The 19,242-nt window shown below is 39.0% G+C and overlaps 1 protein-coding gene across 3 annotated transcripts in view; it reads left to right on the top strand.

Annotated features, from left to right (window-relative positions):
* Window positions 1–17,477, top strand: part of mark1 (MAP/microtubule affinity-regulating kinase 1) — a 205,555-nt gene extending 188,078 nt beyond the window's left edge. Inside the window, exons 15-18 of one of the 3 annotated variants that reach the window (XM_072580749.1) lie at window positions 2,867–3,043; window positions 3,857–4,117; window positions 11,817–11,861; window positions 15,773–17,477. In XM_072580749.1, coding sequence (XP_072436850.1) covers window positions 2,867–3,043; window positions 3,857–4,117; window positions 11,817–11,861; window positions 15,773–16,127 — 838 coding nt within the window. In that variant the 3' untranslated portion in view covers window positions 16,128–17,477. The remainder of the gene's footprint in view (window positions 1–2,866; window positions 3,044–3,856; window positions 4,118–11,816; window positions 11,862–15,772) is intronic. The other 2 variants (XM_072580750.1, XM_072580752.1) reach the window with 2 other exon arrangements.
* The last annotated feature ends 1,765 nt before the right edge of the window (window positions 17,478–19,242 follow it).

The following is a 19,242-nucleotide window of genomic DNA, read 5'->3' as shown; positions in this document are numbered from 1 at the left end:
CCATGTAGCTGACAAAGAGACAGGCATAGCTGGGGCCCATGCAGGTGCCCATAGCTACCCCTCTCCTCTGGAAGAAGTGGGAGAATTCAAGGGAGAAATTATTGAGGGTGAGGACTAGTTCAGCCAAACGAATTAGAGTGTCAGTGGAAGGGTACTGGTGGGACTTTGGGAGAGGAAGAAATGGAGGGCTTGGAGGCCCGTGTCATGGCGGATGGACGTTTTTAAGAATTGGATGTCCATGGTGAAGGTGAGGTGTTGGGGGCCAAGGAAACAAAAGTCTTGGAGGAGGTGGTGTCCCAAACATATGTGGAGAGTTCCTGGACCGGGGGAATAGGACAGTATCAAGGTAGGTGGAAATGAATTTGATGGGACAAGAGCAGGCTGAGACGATGGGTTGGCTGGTATAGTCAGGCATAAAAATCTTGGGCTGGAGGTAGAATCAGGCGGTGCACAGTTCCCGAACTGTGAGGTTGGAAGCTGTGGGTGAGAGATCCCCTGTGGTGATAAGGTTGTGTACGGTCTAGGAGATGATGATTTGGCTATGGGAGGTGAGGTCGTGGTCGAGGAGGCGGTAGGAGGAGGTGTCTTCAAGTTCACGCCTGGCTTCAGTGGTGTAGAGGTCAGTGCGCCAAACTACCACTGCATCCCACTTTGTCCGCCGGTGTGATGGTGAGGTTGAGATTGGAGCAGAGGGAGTGGAGGGCTGCGCATTGAGAGGATGAGAGATTGGAGTGGGTGAGTAGGGTGGACAGGTTGAGGCGGTCAATACCACGCAGCAGTTGGAAATAAAGAGGTCGCGGGTGGGTAACAGACCGGCACAGGGTGTCAGGTGGATGTGGTGTGTTGGAGGCGGGCGAAGGAGTCCTCGGAAGGTGGGCGAGAGTCTTGATGGAAAGTTCAGGAACCCCGCTCTGCCTGGTTCTACCTCCTACCCAAGATCCACAAGACTGGTTACCCTGACTGACCCTTCATCTCAACCTGCTCCTGATTCACCAAATTCATCTCCAAATACCTCGATACTGTCTTATCCCTCCGGTCCAGGAACTCCCCACATACGTTTGGGGCACCACCTACATCCTCCACCTCCTCCAAGACCTTTGTTTCCTTGGCCCCCAATGCCTCATCTTCCCCATGGACATCCCAGTCCCTGTACACCTCCATCCACCATGACCAGGGCCTCCAAGCCTTCTGTTTCTTCCTGTCCTAACATCCCCACCAGTACCCTTCCATAACACTCTTAATTCGTTTGGCTGAACTTGTCCTCATCCTCATTAATTTCTCCTTTGAATCCTCCCACTTCCTCCAAATAAAAGGGGTAGCCATGGGCATCCGCATGGGCCTCAGCTATGCCTGTCTCTTTGTCGGGAACGTGGAACTGTGTACCTTCCGCAGTTACACGGGCACCATTCCCTATCTTTTCCTCCGCTACATTGATGACTGCATCAGCACCACCGTGTGCCCCCACGAGGAGGCTGAACAGTTCATCAACTTCACCAACAACATTCCACCCCGACCTTAAATTCAACTGGACTATCTCAGACACCTCCCTGCCCTTCTTGGACTGCTCCATCTCCATCAACAATGACCGAATCAACACTGACATCTTCTGGGGAAATTGCAGTCTTTAAAGGAGGCCATCTGGTGCGGTCTGTTGTGGAATTGGTCCTCCTGGGAGCAGATGCAGCGGAGGTGAAGGAATTGGGAATAAGTGTTAGCATTTTTACAGGAGGCAGGGAGGGAGAAGGTGTATTTTAGGTAGCTGTGGAAGTTGGTGGGTTTGATGATGCCCTCCAGCGCATCTCCTCCACTTCCCAACCCTCCACCCTTGAACTCCACCCCTCCAACTGCAACAAGGACAGAACCCCTCTAGTGCTCACTTTCTGTATATATCACATCATCCTCTGCCATTTCCACCATCTACAAACAGACCCCACCACCAGAGAGATATTTCCCTCCCCACCCCTATCCACTTAAAGATTGTTCCCTTCGTGACTACCTCGTCAGGATCACAACCCCCAAAAACCCACCTTCCCCTGCCACTGCAGGAATTGCAAAGCTTGCACCCGCACCTTCCCCCCTCACCTCCGTCCAGGGCCCCAAAGGAGCCTTTCATGCCCTGCAAGGTTTCACCTGCACTTCCACACATGTCATTTACTACATCCGTTGCTCCCGATGTGTTCTCCTCTACACTGGGGAGACAGGGCGCCTTCACACAGAGTGCTTCAGAGAACATCTCCAGGACACCTGCACCAACCAGTCCCACCACCCTGTGATCAAACACTTCAACTCCCACTGTGTCAAGGACATGCAGGTCCAGGGCCGCCTCCATCGCAACACCCTTACCACACGATGCCTGGAGGAAGAACGCCTCATTTTCCCCCACAGGACTCTCCAACCCCATGGTATCAATGTGGATTTCATAGGTTTCCTTATTTCCCCTCCCCCACCTTATCCCAGTTCCAACCTTCCAGCTTAGCACCGGCCTCATGACCTGTCCTGCCTGTTCATCTTGCTTCCCACCTATCCACTCCACACTCTCCTGCAACCTTATCACCTTTACCCCACCTCCATCCACCTATTGCACTTTCCGCTACTTTCCCCTAGCCCCACCCCCTCCCACTTATTTCTCCACCCCCGAGGCTCCCTGCCTCGTTCCTGATGAAGGGCTTTTGCCTGAAACATCAATTTTCCCGCTCCTCCGATGCGGTGCTTTTCTAGCACCACACTGCCCATTATTGTTGTCATGTCAATTATGTGAAACCCAAACGTTACGTAAAGAGCCCTGATTACAAAGAACCACTTTGTTTGATCAGGTATTTTGTGTTACATTTTGGCTTCTATCTTTCTCTTTGCCTCGACCCATAAGCCTAACTGAAATGTCTGCTTGTGCAAGCAGTACTTCCACATCTGTCGCAAGCCCTGCAGTGTCAACTGGAGTACCATCAGCACGTCCTCGACACCAGAAATCCATGTCAGCCTCTGGGCATCCAATCAAGGTCACGCTCCCTTCCATTGAAGACAGCAGTGAAAGTTACCGGCCCAGGTAAGTATTTACAAGGTTCCAAGTATGTAGTGTGATGTTCAGAATTTCCAAGTCCTGATGAAAAATCCTGTCTGACACAATTCTTCCACTCCCACGTTGTTTCATCTTTTACTTTACCAGAGATTTACAACATAGACTATTTATTCTTAAAGTCTCTTGCCCTCCAAATTGAGGTTAAGTGGAAAGCAATATGTAAAACAAAAATCTTCATTGGTATTATACTGATGAAGAAAATTCAGATCCAGATTCACATTTACAGCTGGGAGTACAATTTATTTGAACTGAAGATTTTTTTTCAAAACATTTGGTACATTTATAAAGTTCCTGCTATGGAGCATCTAAAGTTTGCTGTTCTCACTGGGGGGAAATTGTGCAAATCTCCCCAATTTGTGCACATGAACTGAGTGAAAGCGACTAGATATTTGTGCATAGATAAGTATGTTTTTGTTATGGGAAGGGATGAAATGAGGATAGATTAAAAACACAAATTTATTGCCTCAATTCAGCTCATTTGATGTTAATGCAACTAAGGCTTTACTTTTCTGTACTCTTGTATTTTAATTATAGAAAGAAATTTAATTTTATTTCAGTTGAGCAACAATCCCTATATTATTAGGTTCCATTGTAAATTTGTCTGTTTGCATAGATTTAATCAAAACCAAGTTGTACTCATTTTTTGCCTTACCTTGAAGAATGTGTTTAAAATCTACATCCTGAATAATATACTCTTCTCACATTGTAGAAACTGAGAGAAGCTTTTAGGAATTCATAATGAATTACAATTTATGTTTCGACTTTTGTTTCTGTACTCAGCACTGCAGCCCAAAGGGTCCCTGCTGCTTCTCCTTCTGCACACAGTATTAGCACTACCACTCCAGATCGAACCCACTTCCCTCGAGGAAGCTCCAGCCGAAGCACTTTTCACGGTGGGCAGTTACGAGAACGACGAACTGCCACGTACAATGGACCACCAGCTTCACCAACGTTGTCACATGATACTGGTGCCCTCTCACAAGCTCGAAGAGGAACTTCTACTGGTATAATAAGCAAGATCACGTCCAAATTTGCCCGCAGGTAAGATACTGAGTGATTCTAAATGTTCAATGATCTTTTGCGTTTTGAGAAGAAGTAATAAAAAGTGTATTAACTTTCCCCGCCCCACAGCCCAATGCCCCTCTCTTATTTACATAAAGAAGATTTTATAGCAGATTCACTGTCTTAGTAATAAACTGTTAACAACAGCTCCCTTGGTGGTGACTTGTGGTAATTGAACCATTCATCTATCATTATACTTGAGAGTAAGTGAGATGAATAAGAATTAGTATTTTGTTTCTCCTTCTCATTGAAGATTTGTTTTGATTCATGTAACTACTATTAAAAAAATTCAGGTGAAGACACTGAGCAGTACAAATTTTTTTTCTGGTCTCTGTTTCAGTTTTCTTTTCATATTTGTTGCTACTGTTAACATTTCATTCTCAAGTGAAATATCTACTACTATTCTACTACTATTTCCCTTCTCACAACTCCTCTAACACAATCTCTGTAGCTTTCTGAATTTTAGTGGACAAACCCCCACAGAATTTTCATATCTATATTTTTAAAATGATCTTCCTGTATTTGGAGTTTATCTCTGCTTTATAGCCTTCCTAAAATGGAATACCCAAAACTTCAAACAAAGCTCCAACCAATGCTTTGCATCAAGCTGACATTAAGTTTTTGCTTGCTTTTGTATCCTCTACTACTTAACTTTCAGGAACAAAAGCCATCTCACTCATTTGCATTTCCGTGTCATTATAAATTTGCACAGTCTGCTTTAATAATCTTGAATGGTCCAGATAGTAAGGCTGCTCAAATTCATTATTTCATCAGAAACCTTATTATTTGAGGGAACCATGAATATTCCAGATTAGAATTTGGATGATAATCTGGTGGAGCAGATCACCCTTTGATTGTAAAACCTCCTGATCTTTGCAAGCTTAATAACAAATTGGGCATCCAATCTGCCACATAATAACCAAGGCAGTGCTGATTGAAAACTTATCAATTTTGTAAAATTCATAATATGATCATTAAAATGTAAGGTGGCTTTTCTAGCCTACTTTCACAAAGCTGCCACAATAGCTGAGCCACGCAAACCATAATGTTCCTTGATTTGATCCTTATTCTGAATTGGGTGATCATGACTAGGTTGGCAGTAAGAAGACTACAGATACCTTTTAAGTTATCAAGATATTAATTGTCCAGAGTTGCCAGCAAGTTAATGCTTGTAGGCAACCAGTAAGAAGATATCTGGCGGTGATGCCCCTCTCGTTGGAGGTCTTGATCAAACTTGTGGTTAATGTTTATTCGAACATAAGAAATAGGAGCAGAATGAGACCATTCAGCCTGCTTCACCATCCAGTGTGATCCTGAGGAATGGCATCGGTTACTAGAGTACACTGGCCTGTGTACATGCTGCTGTAAATGTAGATGGGAACTGAATCACATAATCATTACAGCATAGGAGTCGTTTGGCTCATTGTACCTGTCTCTCCGTGAAAGAACCGTATGATTAAATGCAGTATCCTGCCTTTACCTTCTAACCCTGGACACTGTTTCTATTTAAATAAGCATCTAATGCTCTCTTGAATGCTTCAATTGAATCTGCCTTCACCACATTTCCAGGCAGTGCCTTCCAGACCCTATCTACTTGCTATATGAGAGAGTTTTTTTCCTCACATTACTTTTGCTGCCTTTGTAATTAACTTTTATCTGTGTCTCTTGCATTTGATTCTTTTATATAAGGGAACATTAGTCCCTGTCTATTAGTCCCCTTAGGATTACAAAATCTTCTATAAATCTCCTTTTTGCCTTCCCCCTCCAAGAAAAACAGCCCCAACTTCTTCAATTCTTATTCTGGAATTACTGTTTTAAAACTTCTTCTGCATTCTCCCAGGTACATTCACATCCTTCCTTTAGAGTGATGTGTACATGATTCTGAGGCTAACTTGATGGTTTACTGGAATGAACCAATCCTATGGAGGGAATTGTCCTCCTAATGATTGCCCAGAGCGGTGGCCATTTTCTTCACTTTGTCAGAATCTGAGAGGGCACCTCAGGATAAGGCAGGCCCCTCTCCCTTAACTGCACCATCAGAATTCAGCTCCTTATAAACTGAAGGACCTCTCGTCACCTTTCCAGCTTCCATACCCCTGTACACCATATTCTCATGGAACCATGACGGCATCTGCTGATTGCTGCCAGCTAATTCAGATAACGTTACACTCTGTTGACTGCTCCCAGCATGAGTATTGGAGTTAAAGCCTGTGTTTGACCCAATGTGAGTACCCTAACCCAAAATGCAAAATCCTGTCCTTGGTGTCTTCAGTACTGTGCTCTGACAAGTATCATAAACTTTGGGCTGTAGTTTAAAGACCTTTAAAATTAATTCAACCATATAATATTTTATACTTGCAGTTCTTGTTTTGAGTATATCTGTTATAATAGAATGGGAAAAAAATTAACACAACTTCAAACATGGACATGCAAACAATGAGTTTGCAACTAGCAGTGTTGCAGGTATGAACTTTGGCTACTAGTTTTTCCAGAACTCCCTAGATTCAGGCAAGGTCCCATAAGGTTGAAAGATAGCAAATGTAACTTCCACATTCACAAAGGGAGGGGAGACAGAAAGCTTAACTAGGCCAGTTAACTTAACATCTGACATAGGAAAATGTTAGAAGCAATTATTAAAAGGTTGTAGCAAGACATTTGGATAAGAACTAAGAGCAGGAGTAGGTAATTCAGACCTCGATTGTGCACTGCCTTTTTGTTATGATCATGCCTGATCTCATCTTAGCCTCAACTCTACTTTCTATCCACTCCCTGTGAAACCTTTTAACCTGTCACTAATGAAAAGTCTATATATCTCCTCCTTAAATTTCTTCAGTATCCTACTGCCTACTGCACTGTGAGGTGGTGAATTCCAGATTCTTTCTTTGAGAGAAGTGGCTTCTTCATCTCTGTTTTAAATCTGCCACCCATTAGCCCAAAACTTTGATCTCTCGTTCTTGTCCAATACTACTAAGTGGAAGGAAAACAGGCAGTGTCAACATGGTTTTGCCCAAGAGAAATCATGTTTAACTAATCCATTGTACCACTTTGAAGAAATAACATGTTATGTAGTTAAAAGGGAACCAGTGAATATATTGAACTTACGTTTCCAGGGGCATTTGGCAAAGTGCCTTCAAAGGTTATTGCAGAATCACATGATGTAGGTATAACATATTTGACTTGATAGAAAATTTAGCTGGCTAACAGGAAGTAGAATGTAGGAATAAATGGATCTTTTTAGGATTTTGACTGAATAGTGTGTTACTGAAATCAGTGTTGATGCCTCAATTGCTTATAGTTTATATTGATAAAGAGACAGAAACTATGGTTGCAAAATTTGTTGATAACACACAGATACAAAATTAAGTTGTGGAGAGAGCATAAGAATGTTACAAAGGGATATAGATTACGTGAGTGGACAAAGATCTAACAAATGGAAGAAAATGTGAAATTGTCCATTTTGACAGAAAATGTTTTAAAAGTACTTTATCTAAACAGTGAGAGATTACAGAGCTCTGAGATGTGGAAGGGTCTAGATGTTCTGGTGCATACAAAGCAAAAGGCTAGTATGGCAGCATGTATTTGAGGAGGCTAGTAGAATTTTATCACGTATTATGAGGAAGTTGAATCCCAGTATAGGACAGGGCCATCAGGGCTATTTTTGCCATTGTCTATTCTGGTGCCTAGGCAAATGGAAAGTGATCCATTTCTTTGTTGAGACATCATAGTGATTGATACAATTGAGTGGCTTGCTAGGCCATTTCAGAGTTAACCACGTTGCTGTGGGCCTGGAGTGACACGTTGGCCAGACCAGGTGAGGATGGCAGATTTCCTTCCCTGAAGAACACTAATGAACCAGATGGGTTTTTCCCAACAATTGACCATCATCGTAGGTGGATTCTTAATTCCAGATATTTTTTATTGAATTAAAGATTCCACCCAGGCCCCCAGATTATTAGCCGAGTTTCTGTGTTGATAGACTGATAGTAATACCCACTAGACCAACACCATTGTCATGGAGTCTCTACCAAATATTGCTTGCATCTATTCAGTGTGCCTTAATTTGTGCTTGCTGAGCAGGGTTAGAACCTTGTGTTGCATGATGTTTTATTGGCCTATCATTGGTGATTTCAGGGATTTGAATAGATGGCATATTACATGAATCACATTTTCCAGCTTTTTTTAATCCGAGAAGGCACATGCTTATGCAATGGAATGCATTAAAATAGCCAAATGTAGAGACAGCAAAGGCATGATGAGGGTTTCAGCAGCAGATGATTCTGACCATGCTACAAGAGGTGCAATTAGGCATTTTCAGAGATGGCACAGGGTTATGTCTCTGATCGCAAACTCACCTCAGAGTCAAACATGACACCAATTTACAAAAAGTGTCAATCAACCTAGGATTTTCAGAGAAAGGGATGGAATTAGTAGTTATTGAGTAGAGTTTGTGGTGGGACTGGAGACAGTAGTTTCACTCTGCTCAGCATTATGATAAATTGTTGCTCACCCAATGTTGGATGTCATACCATCAGTCTGATACTTTTGCAACAGTGGGAAGGGTCATGAGAAATAAAATTGGGTGTTATCAGCAACAAGGAAACTAATGCTGTGTTTTCAGATTTTATTGAAGAGTAGCATTTTGAGGAAAATAGATACATTTTGATGTACATCTTTTTATGTTATTATTTGTCATTTCAGTAAAATAAATATACAAGAGTATTGCTAAATGGTAGATTTGAAACATTTACAAATCTTTTCAAAACCTGTTTAATATGCAGTTAAAATATAGATGGAGATTATAACATAGCTTCACAGTTGACTGAATTCTGTGATTTCATTTCATTATTTACTGTGAATGTTATGATGTTGTAATTTTCCCCTTGACTAAGTTGGTTCCAAGCAACAGAGAACAGAATCACCCCCTTATTGTGAGAGTGGTATCAGGTCAAAAATACTTTATAACTTCTATTCGGTGTCCTAGCCTATGTTGAGTTCTTTCATTTTAGCCCTTTCATGATCATTCCTTTGTATTTCCATAAACCATTTCCATAAACCATCTCAACCATTTGGTTGAGAATGGATGGTTCTATGCATAGATTTATCAGTCAAAAGATCAGATTTAGGAGGAATGTTGTTTTAAAATGAATAAAAAATCCAAATGTTTTGAGAATCTGGATGCAGTAGTCAAACTTGCATAATTGGAAGACCTTTTGAACAAGCTTCAATTTAAGGGTTGAAGTGAGTGGCATTATATTTCCCTTTTTTTTTGCTAATAAGCTTCTTCTTGCATCCTAGTTTATTCTGACATTAACGCGAGCTGAGAGTGCAGATGACCAATGTTTGTCAGAATTGTTCAGGTGTCAACCAACACTTCTTCTCATGTATCAACCTTCAGCTTGTCCTCAAAAGACAACAGCAAACTTTGATTATTTTCTTTTACCCGAAGTAAAATGTTCATGGTTCATTGTTCAAAGGATAATAGAAGTCGGAAGTGTGGGTGTTGCCATATGTTCACACTTTTAGAATTCTTCCTACCAGATGTAAGTGTCCCACTGGATTTCACCCAGAATCTAGAGCCAGAGCAATGGTCTTCACTCTCTGGGACTATCTTTGGCACATTTAGGAAATTTGCACTTTCTGAGTATAACTGAACAAAAGGCTTGCTCCAACGAGGAGGTCATAACCAATCAGAAAGATGAGAAGTTATAGTCAGTCTCGATGATTAGATATTTAAAACATTTCCTGGAAGGGGTTATTTAATATGTCAGAATTTTCAATGAGTATTCTCTATTGTAAATGGAAAGTTTTCCAACTGCTATTTATAAAAGTTGAATCGCTAACTGAAGCAGAGACATTTGCCGACCAATGTCTGAATAATTTATAAACTAAATCTGGTATGTTAACCTCCCAAAAGCGGTCATTTTCTTGATAATAAGTAGATAATAGCTGGTTGAAAATCCTGCAGCTCCCTACCCAAAATCTGTGGGTGTATCTACACTACACAGGCTGCAGCAGCGCAAGAAGGTAGGTCATCACCACCTCCTCGAGAACAATGAGAGATAAGTAGTAAATGCTGGTCTTGCTGGTGACACTCCCCCTTCCACAAGCAAATACATAAGAATTATAATGGGATAGAGTAGATGTATATTTTGATTTTAAGCCAAAAATAATCAGAGTAATAACTGTTTGTACAACCATGTCTTGTCTTATTTTTGTCTTTATTTCTTGGGGGAGGACAGGGCCTGTGCTAATGGTTGGCACCATCCTTTCCTCTGAATTATCCTACATTACTTGATTTTCTTTCATTTCAAAACTCATTCATGTGAACGTATTTTGTTTTGTCACATAAGACAAAACTCTGCAAATGAAGGCAGTCAGATGATCCAGCTTTGCTTTTTTCAACAACCCTTTTCCCCAAACACTACCATTAAATGTACGGCATAATTACAGTATGACGTGACAGAATTGGGTTAAGAAAATGTGAATGAGCATATCTCTTTGCATCCTATGCTGTCCCCACCTTTGCGTTTTCTTTTTTCATTTTCACTGCTTTCAACCTTCCTCAGACTGAACGCTATGACCAAGTATTTGGGCCACATAAGTATAATTCAAAGTCCATTGAAATAGTTTTGTCAAAAAAAGTATCATGATGTAAACCTTCATTGAGTTGTTTTGGAGTGTAGTCTCTGATTTTTAGTAGTCATCCTGCTCCAGAAATGCACCACAGAGAAAAACAGTGAATCTGCACTTTCTTGACATACATTTAAGAAGGAAAATTAGTTGAAGTACTGGATTACTGTCTACAGTGCTTACACTGAATTAAATAACACTGAGTTGACTCCAGATTTCTAATTTGTTTTTGTTCATTCATGGGCTGAGGGGGTCACTTGCCAAGCCAGCATTTAATGCCCATCCCTAATTGCCGAGGACAGTTAAGAGTCGAGCATACTGCTGTGGATTAGTGTTGCTGGAGTCACTTGTAGGTCAGACCAGGTAGTGGTAGCAATTTCCTTCCCCTGTAGGACATTAGTGAACGAGATGGATTTTACCAACAATCAACAATGGATTCATGGTCATCATCACACTCTTAATTAAGAAAAGACCAGATAGTTATTGAATTCAAATTCCATCATCTGCCATGGTGGGATTCAAACCGGGGTCCCTGGACATTAGCTGGGTGTCTGGATAATTCACATCTGACTGTCAATAATATAGTACCAGTAAATACCCTGACACAAGTTTCAGGATAACATCTGAACAGTAATATTGTTTGTTTTTGTATTTACAATGCATTTAGTTTCTTGGAATAAATTGTATTTTACTTCATCATTTTGTTTTTAAGCCCTCAAGAGCCAAGATTAAGTTGCCTAGTTACATTATCAAATTAGTGTTAAATTGAAAAGCTGGATATATAATTTTGCTTGCCACTTTTTTTCCTGTATTTATTTTGAACTCACTTATAAAATAAGAGCTTACAACATTTTGTTCCTAGCAAAACCATCTGTAATTTGACCTTATTCAGAACTATTTATCCTGTTTATGTTTTTAAGGTTGTACAATTTTTTCACTGTCATTTAATGAAAGTCCAGGTTCTCTTAACCTCTTCATTTTTCATATTTCTAACTTGTTATCTTGTTTCCTCTATTTGCACTGAACCTTAATTCTGATTGCTTTTGAGGGGCCTAAGTGAAGTTGAAGGCAGTGGCAGAGCTGACACTGCAAGGTGAGGTGCTGATGGTAATATTGTCTTGATGTTTATGTGCGTAACTATGATTGTTAACACTTTAAAGGGCAATTGATATAATGCAAAAAAGCTTAGGAGAAAATCTATGATTCAACCAATTTCCTATCCAATCTGAAAAATATTTGCAAAATACTTTATTTCATCAAAACTGCATTTGGTCAACCTAAAAAATCAAATCAGTGAAGTAATAGGTCATTGAAGTTGTAATGCTCAGAATTGAGTAACAATGTACAAACACATATGATATTCCTATAATTTGAACATAAACTTGAAATTAATTTTGAAGGATGAAAATGTAGGCTGTGTTCGCTTTCCTATCCACCAACAGCACCACCAAGAACCACCGTTCGTATTTATATTGGACTTTCCATATATTAAAAGCCCAAAGCATGCCACAGAAGTCATATCAAACAGAATTTGATATTTAAGTATACAAAGTGAGATTAGGGTAGATGATCGAAGGCTTAACATCAACAGGAGCATAATACCTCAGAGGGTTCTAGGAATGAAAGAGGTTACAGAAATGGGAACGTGTCACATCATTTGAAAATATGAATAACAGTTTTAAAATAGAGGCATTGATTAATCCAGAGTCATCGTAAGTCAGAGAACACGTGGGTGATGGGTAAACCAGGCTTGGTGTAAGTTCACACATGGATAGCAGAGTTTCAAATGAACCTAAAGTTTATGGAGTTTGAAACTGGGAAGCTGACTAGTAATTGCATTGAAATGGCCAGGTTTTAGGGTAACATGAAGATCTCAGCAATAGTTGTACTGAGATGAGTAGAGTTGGGTGATGTTATGGAGGTGGCAGTAAGTAGTCTTAATAACAAAATGGCTGTATGATTGGAAACTCACCTCTGGGTTAAATATGAAACCAAGGTTGTAGAGTCTTATGCAGACACAGAATTGGGAGATAAATGAAATCAGTGGTTAGGAGATGGACATTCTGGCAGTGCCTGAAGATGATGGCTCACTCTGGTCTTTCCAATATTGACTTGAAAGAAATCTCTGCTTATCCGATCAGACAATTTTGAGACAGTGGCGATGTTATGACTGGTGGTAGTGAGGTATCCTCAGCATACAAATGGAATGTGATGTGCTCAGATGATGTCACTACAAGACTGACTGTAGGTGGGAAATAGTATAGAGTCAGGTATAGTTCCTTGGGAATATGCCAGAGGGACTAGGAAGATAATTCATTGCAGGTGATTCTCAGGCTAATGCTAGACAGTTATGAATGAGTGCAGTTCTAAACAGCTGGATGACTGCCAAGTGTCTGTCTTAGCTTCAAATTGCTGCTGTTAGTTTTGGAGCTTGCTGTAATTGTATGCAGATGAATAGGTTTTACCTCCAATAGGAGGAATTCAGAATCAAGTACAGCAGTAGATTTCACTCTGGAGTATCCTCAATTGAAGTGCAAAACAAAGCTCAAGACTCCTTCAATATGTGAGTTAGATCACTGATATGATATGAGCTGAAAATGTGCTCTGGGGTTACCATGCAATATCCTCCTTCCCAACTTCTCTCCTTGCTTGAAGCATGGTAAACCTCAGGTTAAACCACCATTAGTCATTTCTCTCTAATAAGAGAGAGCAGCTCTGTGGTCTGGTAGCACTAGGGCAACTTTACCTTTGGTTTTATTCCTATTACAATGTCAGATTTTATCTTGCTATCCCAGTTTTCATCATAAATTTTCTAGGCTGTTGGTTGATTTTTAGACATTCCAATAGTGTTATCTCTTTATTTTAGTCAGTTGGAATACAGCAGAATGATTTTGTAGTTCTTGTTACAGACTTCTCATTGAAACAAAATATTATCCTTGATTCAAGAAGTAACTTTCTTTTAATCACCACAAACTTAGAATGAGATGGATTCCCTAATTAAAACTATTAATGGTTTTCGCATGTTTCCAGCAATTGGATTAGTCTACAATTCATTTCAGCTTCAAAATTAAAATCAGGATTTCTCCCTTCTGGTTCAAAGAACTCAGTGAAGGACACACTTGCCTGGAATACGTTTACCTTATGATTGGCTTTCAGTGAATACAGAAAGATTACTTAATACAGAAGTTTTCATCTGCACATGGAACTGAAATATGATGGAGAATGGAAACATTAATTTGTAAAATATGACTTCTATACATCTATAAAATCCTAAAATAGTTTGGAGATATTCTCATTACTTTGATGCAGAAACTGCTAGAAAAGTAATGCGCATTTATGGTGCACTCCATTAATCATTCCTTTTAAAATTGTGACATTTATGGTGAGGAAGAGAATATGCATTACTTTGTATTCTCCAGATTGTTGTATGATTTGCAACACTCAACCGTATACCTTGAGGACACTAAAAATTTGCACCTTTGCTATCATCTTCTCCATTGAGGTTTCCTGCCGTATTTACAACACAAATTAATCGCATTTTGGACTTATAATTCTTGCATCAGATCCAATTAGTTATTGATTTTATATTCCTGACATGTCACTCCAGTTGGACACCGACAACTGGCATAATGAAGCTACTAAGTTTTGCTCTCTCTCTTTCTCCCCCTCTCTTCATAGTAAATTGTTCATAGATATATTTAAAATCATTTTATCTATTGTATGCAAGACATTCTGTCCACACTCCCATAAATGTTAGCAGTCAATCATTTTGATGAGGCAAAACTGGTCTAGCACTAAGAAATGGAAAGTAGTCTTTTTCAAAGAATAACAGTTCAAAATACAACATTAAAAAATTGGATACATAACATTACAGCAGGTGTGAGTGGATAATAATGATCATTCCCAACGTTTTAAACTTGTGTTTTCCTCACTTCCTACCTGGGTGGGTAGTGGGTTGGGGGTCTGTTGTAGATTAATGGAGATTGATTGAATATAATTAGTCAATGTTTCCATTTTCATAGTGTGGTGCAATTCACTGAGATAGTAGAAGGTGAGTTAAAAAGATCTTAGTTCTTCCTTGAAGCCCAGGAAATGCTACTAAAATAGTTACAATATTCCTGATTATGAGGATCATGCTGATTCACTATTTCATCACTTAAGAATGTGTACCCATTTCCTGAATCTTCCCTCTCAGGAAGAATTATGTGGATAAAGTATAGAATATTTTGGGAAGGAGTTTAAAAACAATGAAAACCAGATTTTCTCTATGTTTGATTGTTAATTGTCCTTTTATGCATGCTGAAGCTGGAAGCCATTTACTTGTTATGTAACCTCATTGATTAGACCAAAATTATGAACTATTGTTTTAAAAGTAAATTTGAAAAATAACTGCCAGTAGTTGCACTACAGGACTTCAGTAAAACTAATCTATTTTACTGATTTATTTCCAGTGTCAGTCTACTGTCTCTACAGTACTAAATTAATTTTTAGTGAATTCTTAAATGTGCTGTAGAGGTGTATCCTCAGATAAATCTAAATTTGATATTACTCTAGCAAAGACCACGAGTAGCAGTACCAGATTTCAAAAACTAATATTAAACATCTACTACAGGTTATAGAAATGATTGAAATATTAATCTTTAGTCTATCCACAGGTAAACTGCAGTACCATTCAATATTTTTGCCCAAGCTATATGGTATCAGTTTTTTTTAATGAGAAATTTGGAGAAAAGAAGTTTGGAAGACAGCTAAACAATCTCAAATGTGTTAGTTGGAAATTATTTAAATTAAAAGGTATTGCTTTAACTAGAAATTGCTGATAGTGTAGGTGAGGCAAAAATATCTCATTAAGAAATCACAAGTAGTTTCTGAGATTTGCGTTGAATTTACAACACCTTAAATGAATTTTGAAATATGATGGATTCATGGCTATAACAGGAGCCAAAGAAACTAAATATAGTTTCTCTAATCTTGAATGACTGCATGGTCTATCTTTATTTTCAGAAGTATGGCAGGAGAAGTAAAGGACAGAGAAAGGGATGACAACAAAGATGCAAAACCAAGATCTTTGAGGTTCACATGGAGCATGAAGACAACCAGTTCAATGGATCCCAATGATATGATGCGAGAGATCCGAAAGGTGCTGGACGCTAACAACTGTGACTATGAGCAAAGAGAAAGGTTCCTTTTGTTCTGCGTTCATGGAGATGCTCGGCAGGACAACTTGGTTCAATGGGAAATGGAGGTCTGCAAGCTGCCACGTCTGTCTCTAAATGGTGTTCGCTTTAAGCGAATATCTGGAACATCTATAGCATTCAAGAACATTGCATCCAAAATTGCAAATGAGCTAAAGTTGTAAAGAGAAATTGTAATTATGGGATCAGGGAAGTTTTTTTTGTGTGATGTACAGTTCACTCTCGAATGTACTGGTATTATTGCTAACGTGTGTGAGTTTGGTCACTGACCCCATGTCCTCATACCCAAATAAATTAAACGGTTAGAAATTTCCGTCGCAATAAGGTTATATACATTGTGATTCTGAATTGTAAAACCCAGGTCTGTATGGCTTGTTGTGAATTAGCTTTAAATAATTGTGATCTTATTTCCACATGTACAGGTAAGTATATTGAGCCTTGTCACAGCTAATGTTCATATAGTTGTACAATAAAGAGTAATACCTAGCATCTACAGGTATTGTATAGCAGTGTCCTGATTTATGTACAGAAATACCCATGTTAATGTACCAAGAAGTGTATTTGAGCTTTTGAAGTTCTTTAACACTAACCACATGTCTGGATGTCAGATAAGATTTTTGACTTCGTTGAAATGGGAGTTAAAGCTTTCCCCTTTCCAGTAAACCCATCGAAAAAAAGCCATTATGATCTTTTTACCTGTGTTATCTAGGTGCCCAGTTTTCATCCCTCCACATGATATTTCAACTGATAGCACAAAACAGCTTTTGGGGAATTTTGTCTCAGGAATTGACATTCATCTTTAAGGAAGATGGTCCTCTTCTTTTCCTTTTGTGCTGTATGGAGCTACAAGCATCTATCAAGTTCATTTTTCAATTTGTATAATTAAATGGTACTGCTCACATGTTAAATGTATGATTTCCTATCCCACTGTAATCATCTGTGCTGAAATGTTTACCAGATTTCTTGTATTTATTCCAGGACAATATACCTGTAATGTGCAGCATTTTAATTATGTTAGGCCTCCACCAATTAAAGGATTTTTTTCCTTTATAACTAGTGAGGTACTATGTAAAACCACTAGTACTCGTACATTTAATACTTGTTTTGTATCAAATTAACCATGTAGGTTAATTGTGCAGTTGTATTTTATGTTGTAATTACTGTAATATTAGCAATTGATCCTGCCTGCACTCTTGTGGAGATTTAGAAAAGTAATGAAAATCTGTCAATGTACAAGTTGTGATCAGATCTGGAACCCTGATTATAAGGTGAACTAAATCTTTGTATGGTTGCATAAACATACAGCAGCATCCGATTGAAGCTTTGGATTGTAAATATTCTGTGCTGTAGCTTCTTTGGCGGTTGTATTTCAGAATGGCATTGATTTTGTTGCCTTAGAAGATGCTTGGAAAGTTGTACTTGAACCTCCCCCTTGATCTTCATTGAGAGGAGTTCAATGCAAGATACAGGAGTACATTTCACTGGTGCACAATATTAAAACAAACTTGAAATGATTGGAACATGGCACAAGTTTTATTTCATTTATAATTCTTTAGAGGAAATACTTTTTCAAATCATTTGGATGTGATATAGCATAAATCTGTTCTTTTATGATTTTTACATTTCCTGTTATTTTGTTTATGCCAGTTTTCTTTCTTTGCAACTTGTTTCACCATACAAAAGATGTGGAAAATGTATTTGTACTTTGTGAAGATGTTCTGAAAAAGAAATGTTCTATGTCTTTAATCTGATCCATATAAGCAAATTATAGCATAAGCAGCAGACATGACTTAAGATGCAAAACACACCATTCTAATATAATGTGATCATTAGGAGTCAAAACATTGGTGCAGTACGACATTTGCAGCTCATGCAACAAGATACCAGCTATCCTGAAAGATCAAAAAGAATTTGGGGTAAGAACCATTTTCCTTTTTAACAGGTAATGTGGACTTTTGTCATCTATGATGTGTAATATGCAACAAATCTTACTTTAAGTTTTAAAAACATGAATTCTTTAAATACATTTTATTTTCATGTGGAATAATTTAAAATGACCCAGTTAAAGAGGCTGTCTCTTGTTACTAACATAAAGATGATGAAAATAAAACCATACCTCAATATTAATCCTGCACCACGTTCTATTTCCTGTTAGTCACAGGAAATTCTACTCTTGTTTGCTTTTCTTAGGCTGATCCAGTCTATTTGCAACCTTGCTGAATTGACCAAAGCTATATCATTTCCATTGCCAATATTGTCTACTTTCTCTTCTGCAATATTGCCCAATTTCACCCTTGCCTCAGACAATCTGCTTCTGAAACCCATATCCAAGTCACTGTTAGTCTCAAGACTCTAGTGCTTTCCAACTGAACTCTTTCTGCCGTCCTTCGTAAATTGTAACTCGTGCAAAATTCTGCTTCTTGCTGCTTAACTCACACCAACTCCTGTTCATCTAATCAGGCCTGTGCTTGATGAACTATGTTGGAACCCAGTTTACAGTGGCGTGAATGTAAAATTCTAAACATTCTGTTCAAGTCCTTCTGTAGCCTCAACACTCCTCACCTCTAATCCTGTGTTCTTCCAATTCTGGACTGATATGTGTCTCAAATTTCCTTAAAACACCACTATTGGTGATCACGCCTTCAGGTACCATGAAGTATTGCTAATAATGCTCTCCTGAAGGCACTCCATTTCCAGCTCTCTCATCTCCTTTTAGACTGTCCTAAAAATGAAGTTTTCTTACCCTGATTGTGGTCATTTGTCCAAATATCTTGTGGCTCAGTGTCAAGTTCTGTTGGACAGCATTTTTGTGCAGCACCTTGGTATCCTTTATTATGTTAAAGAGGCTATGAAAATGCAGTTACATGTTGCAAACTTTGTATTTCATATCAATAAAATGGCAAACTATTGTTGCATTAACATGTTCTACAATGAGGTTTTACAATGAGTTTTTCTCAGTTTCATAATAATCCTAATGCTTATCTGCATCAGACTGGTTTTTGAATTGTTAGTTGTAGAAAATTATCCATACTGGGAAATTAATTTTTGCTTCCCTTCCTGGACTTCAGCTGCTCACCTCAAGCCTCCCAAAGCTATCTTCACTACACTTACCCATACCTACCCTCTGGTAAGGGCTGTATTTCATTCTTGCCTTTTCCTCTCCCTTACAGAGTCAAGACAGAATTTCCCCTATCCTCACCCTGCACCCAGCAGCTTCTGTCTTCAATGAATTATTTGTTGCTGCCTCCAGTAATGCCATTGTAAAATGAATCTTCGTTT

The sequence above is a fragment of the Chiloscyllium punctatum genome, chromosome 11 (genome assembly GCF_047496795.1).
Source record: "Chiloscyllium punctatum isolate Juve2018m chromosome 11, sChiPun1.3, whole genome shotgun sequence".
NCBI lineage: Eukaryota > Metazoa > Chordata > Chondrichthyes > Orectolobiformes > Hemiscylliidae > Chiloscyllium > Chiloscyllium punctatum.
The sequence above is the reverse complement of the archived record's forward strand: the minus strand, read 5'-3'. Positions and strand labels throughout refer to the sequence as shown.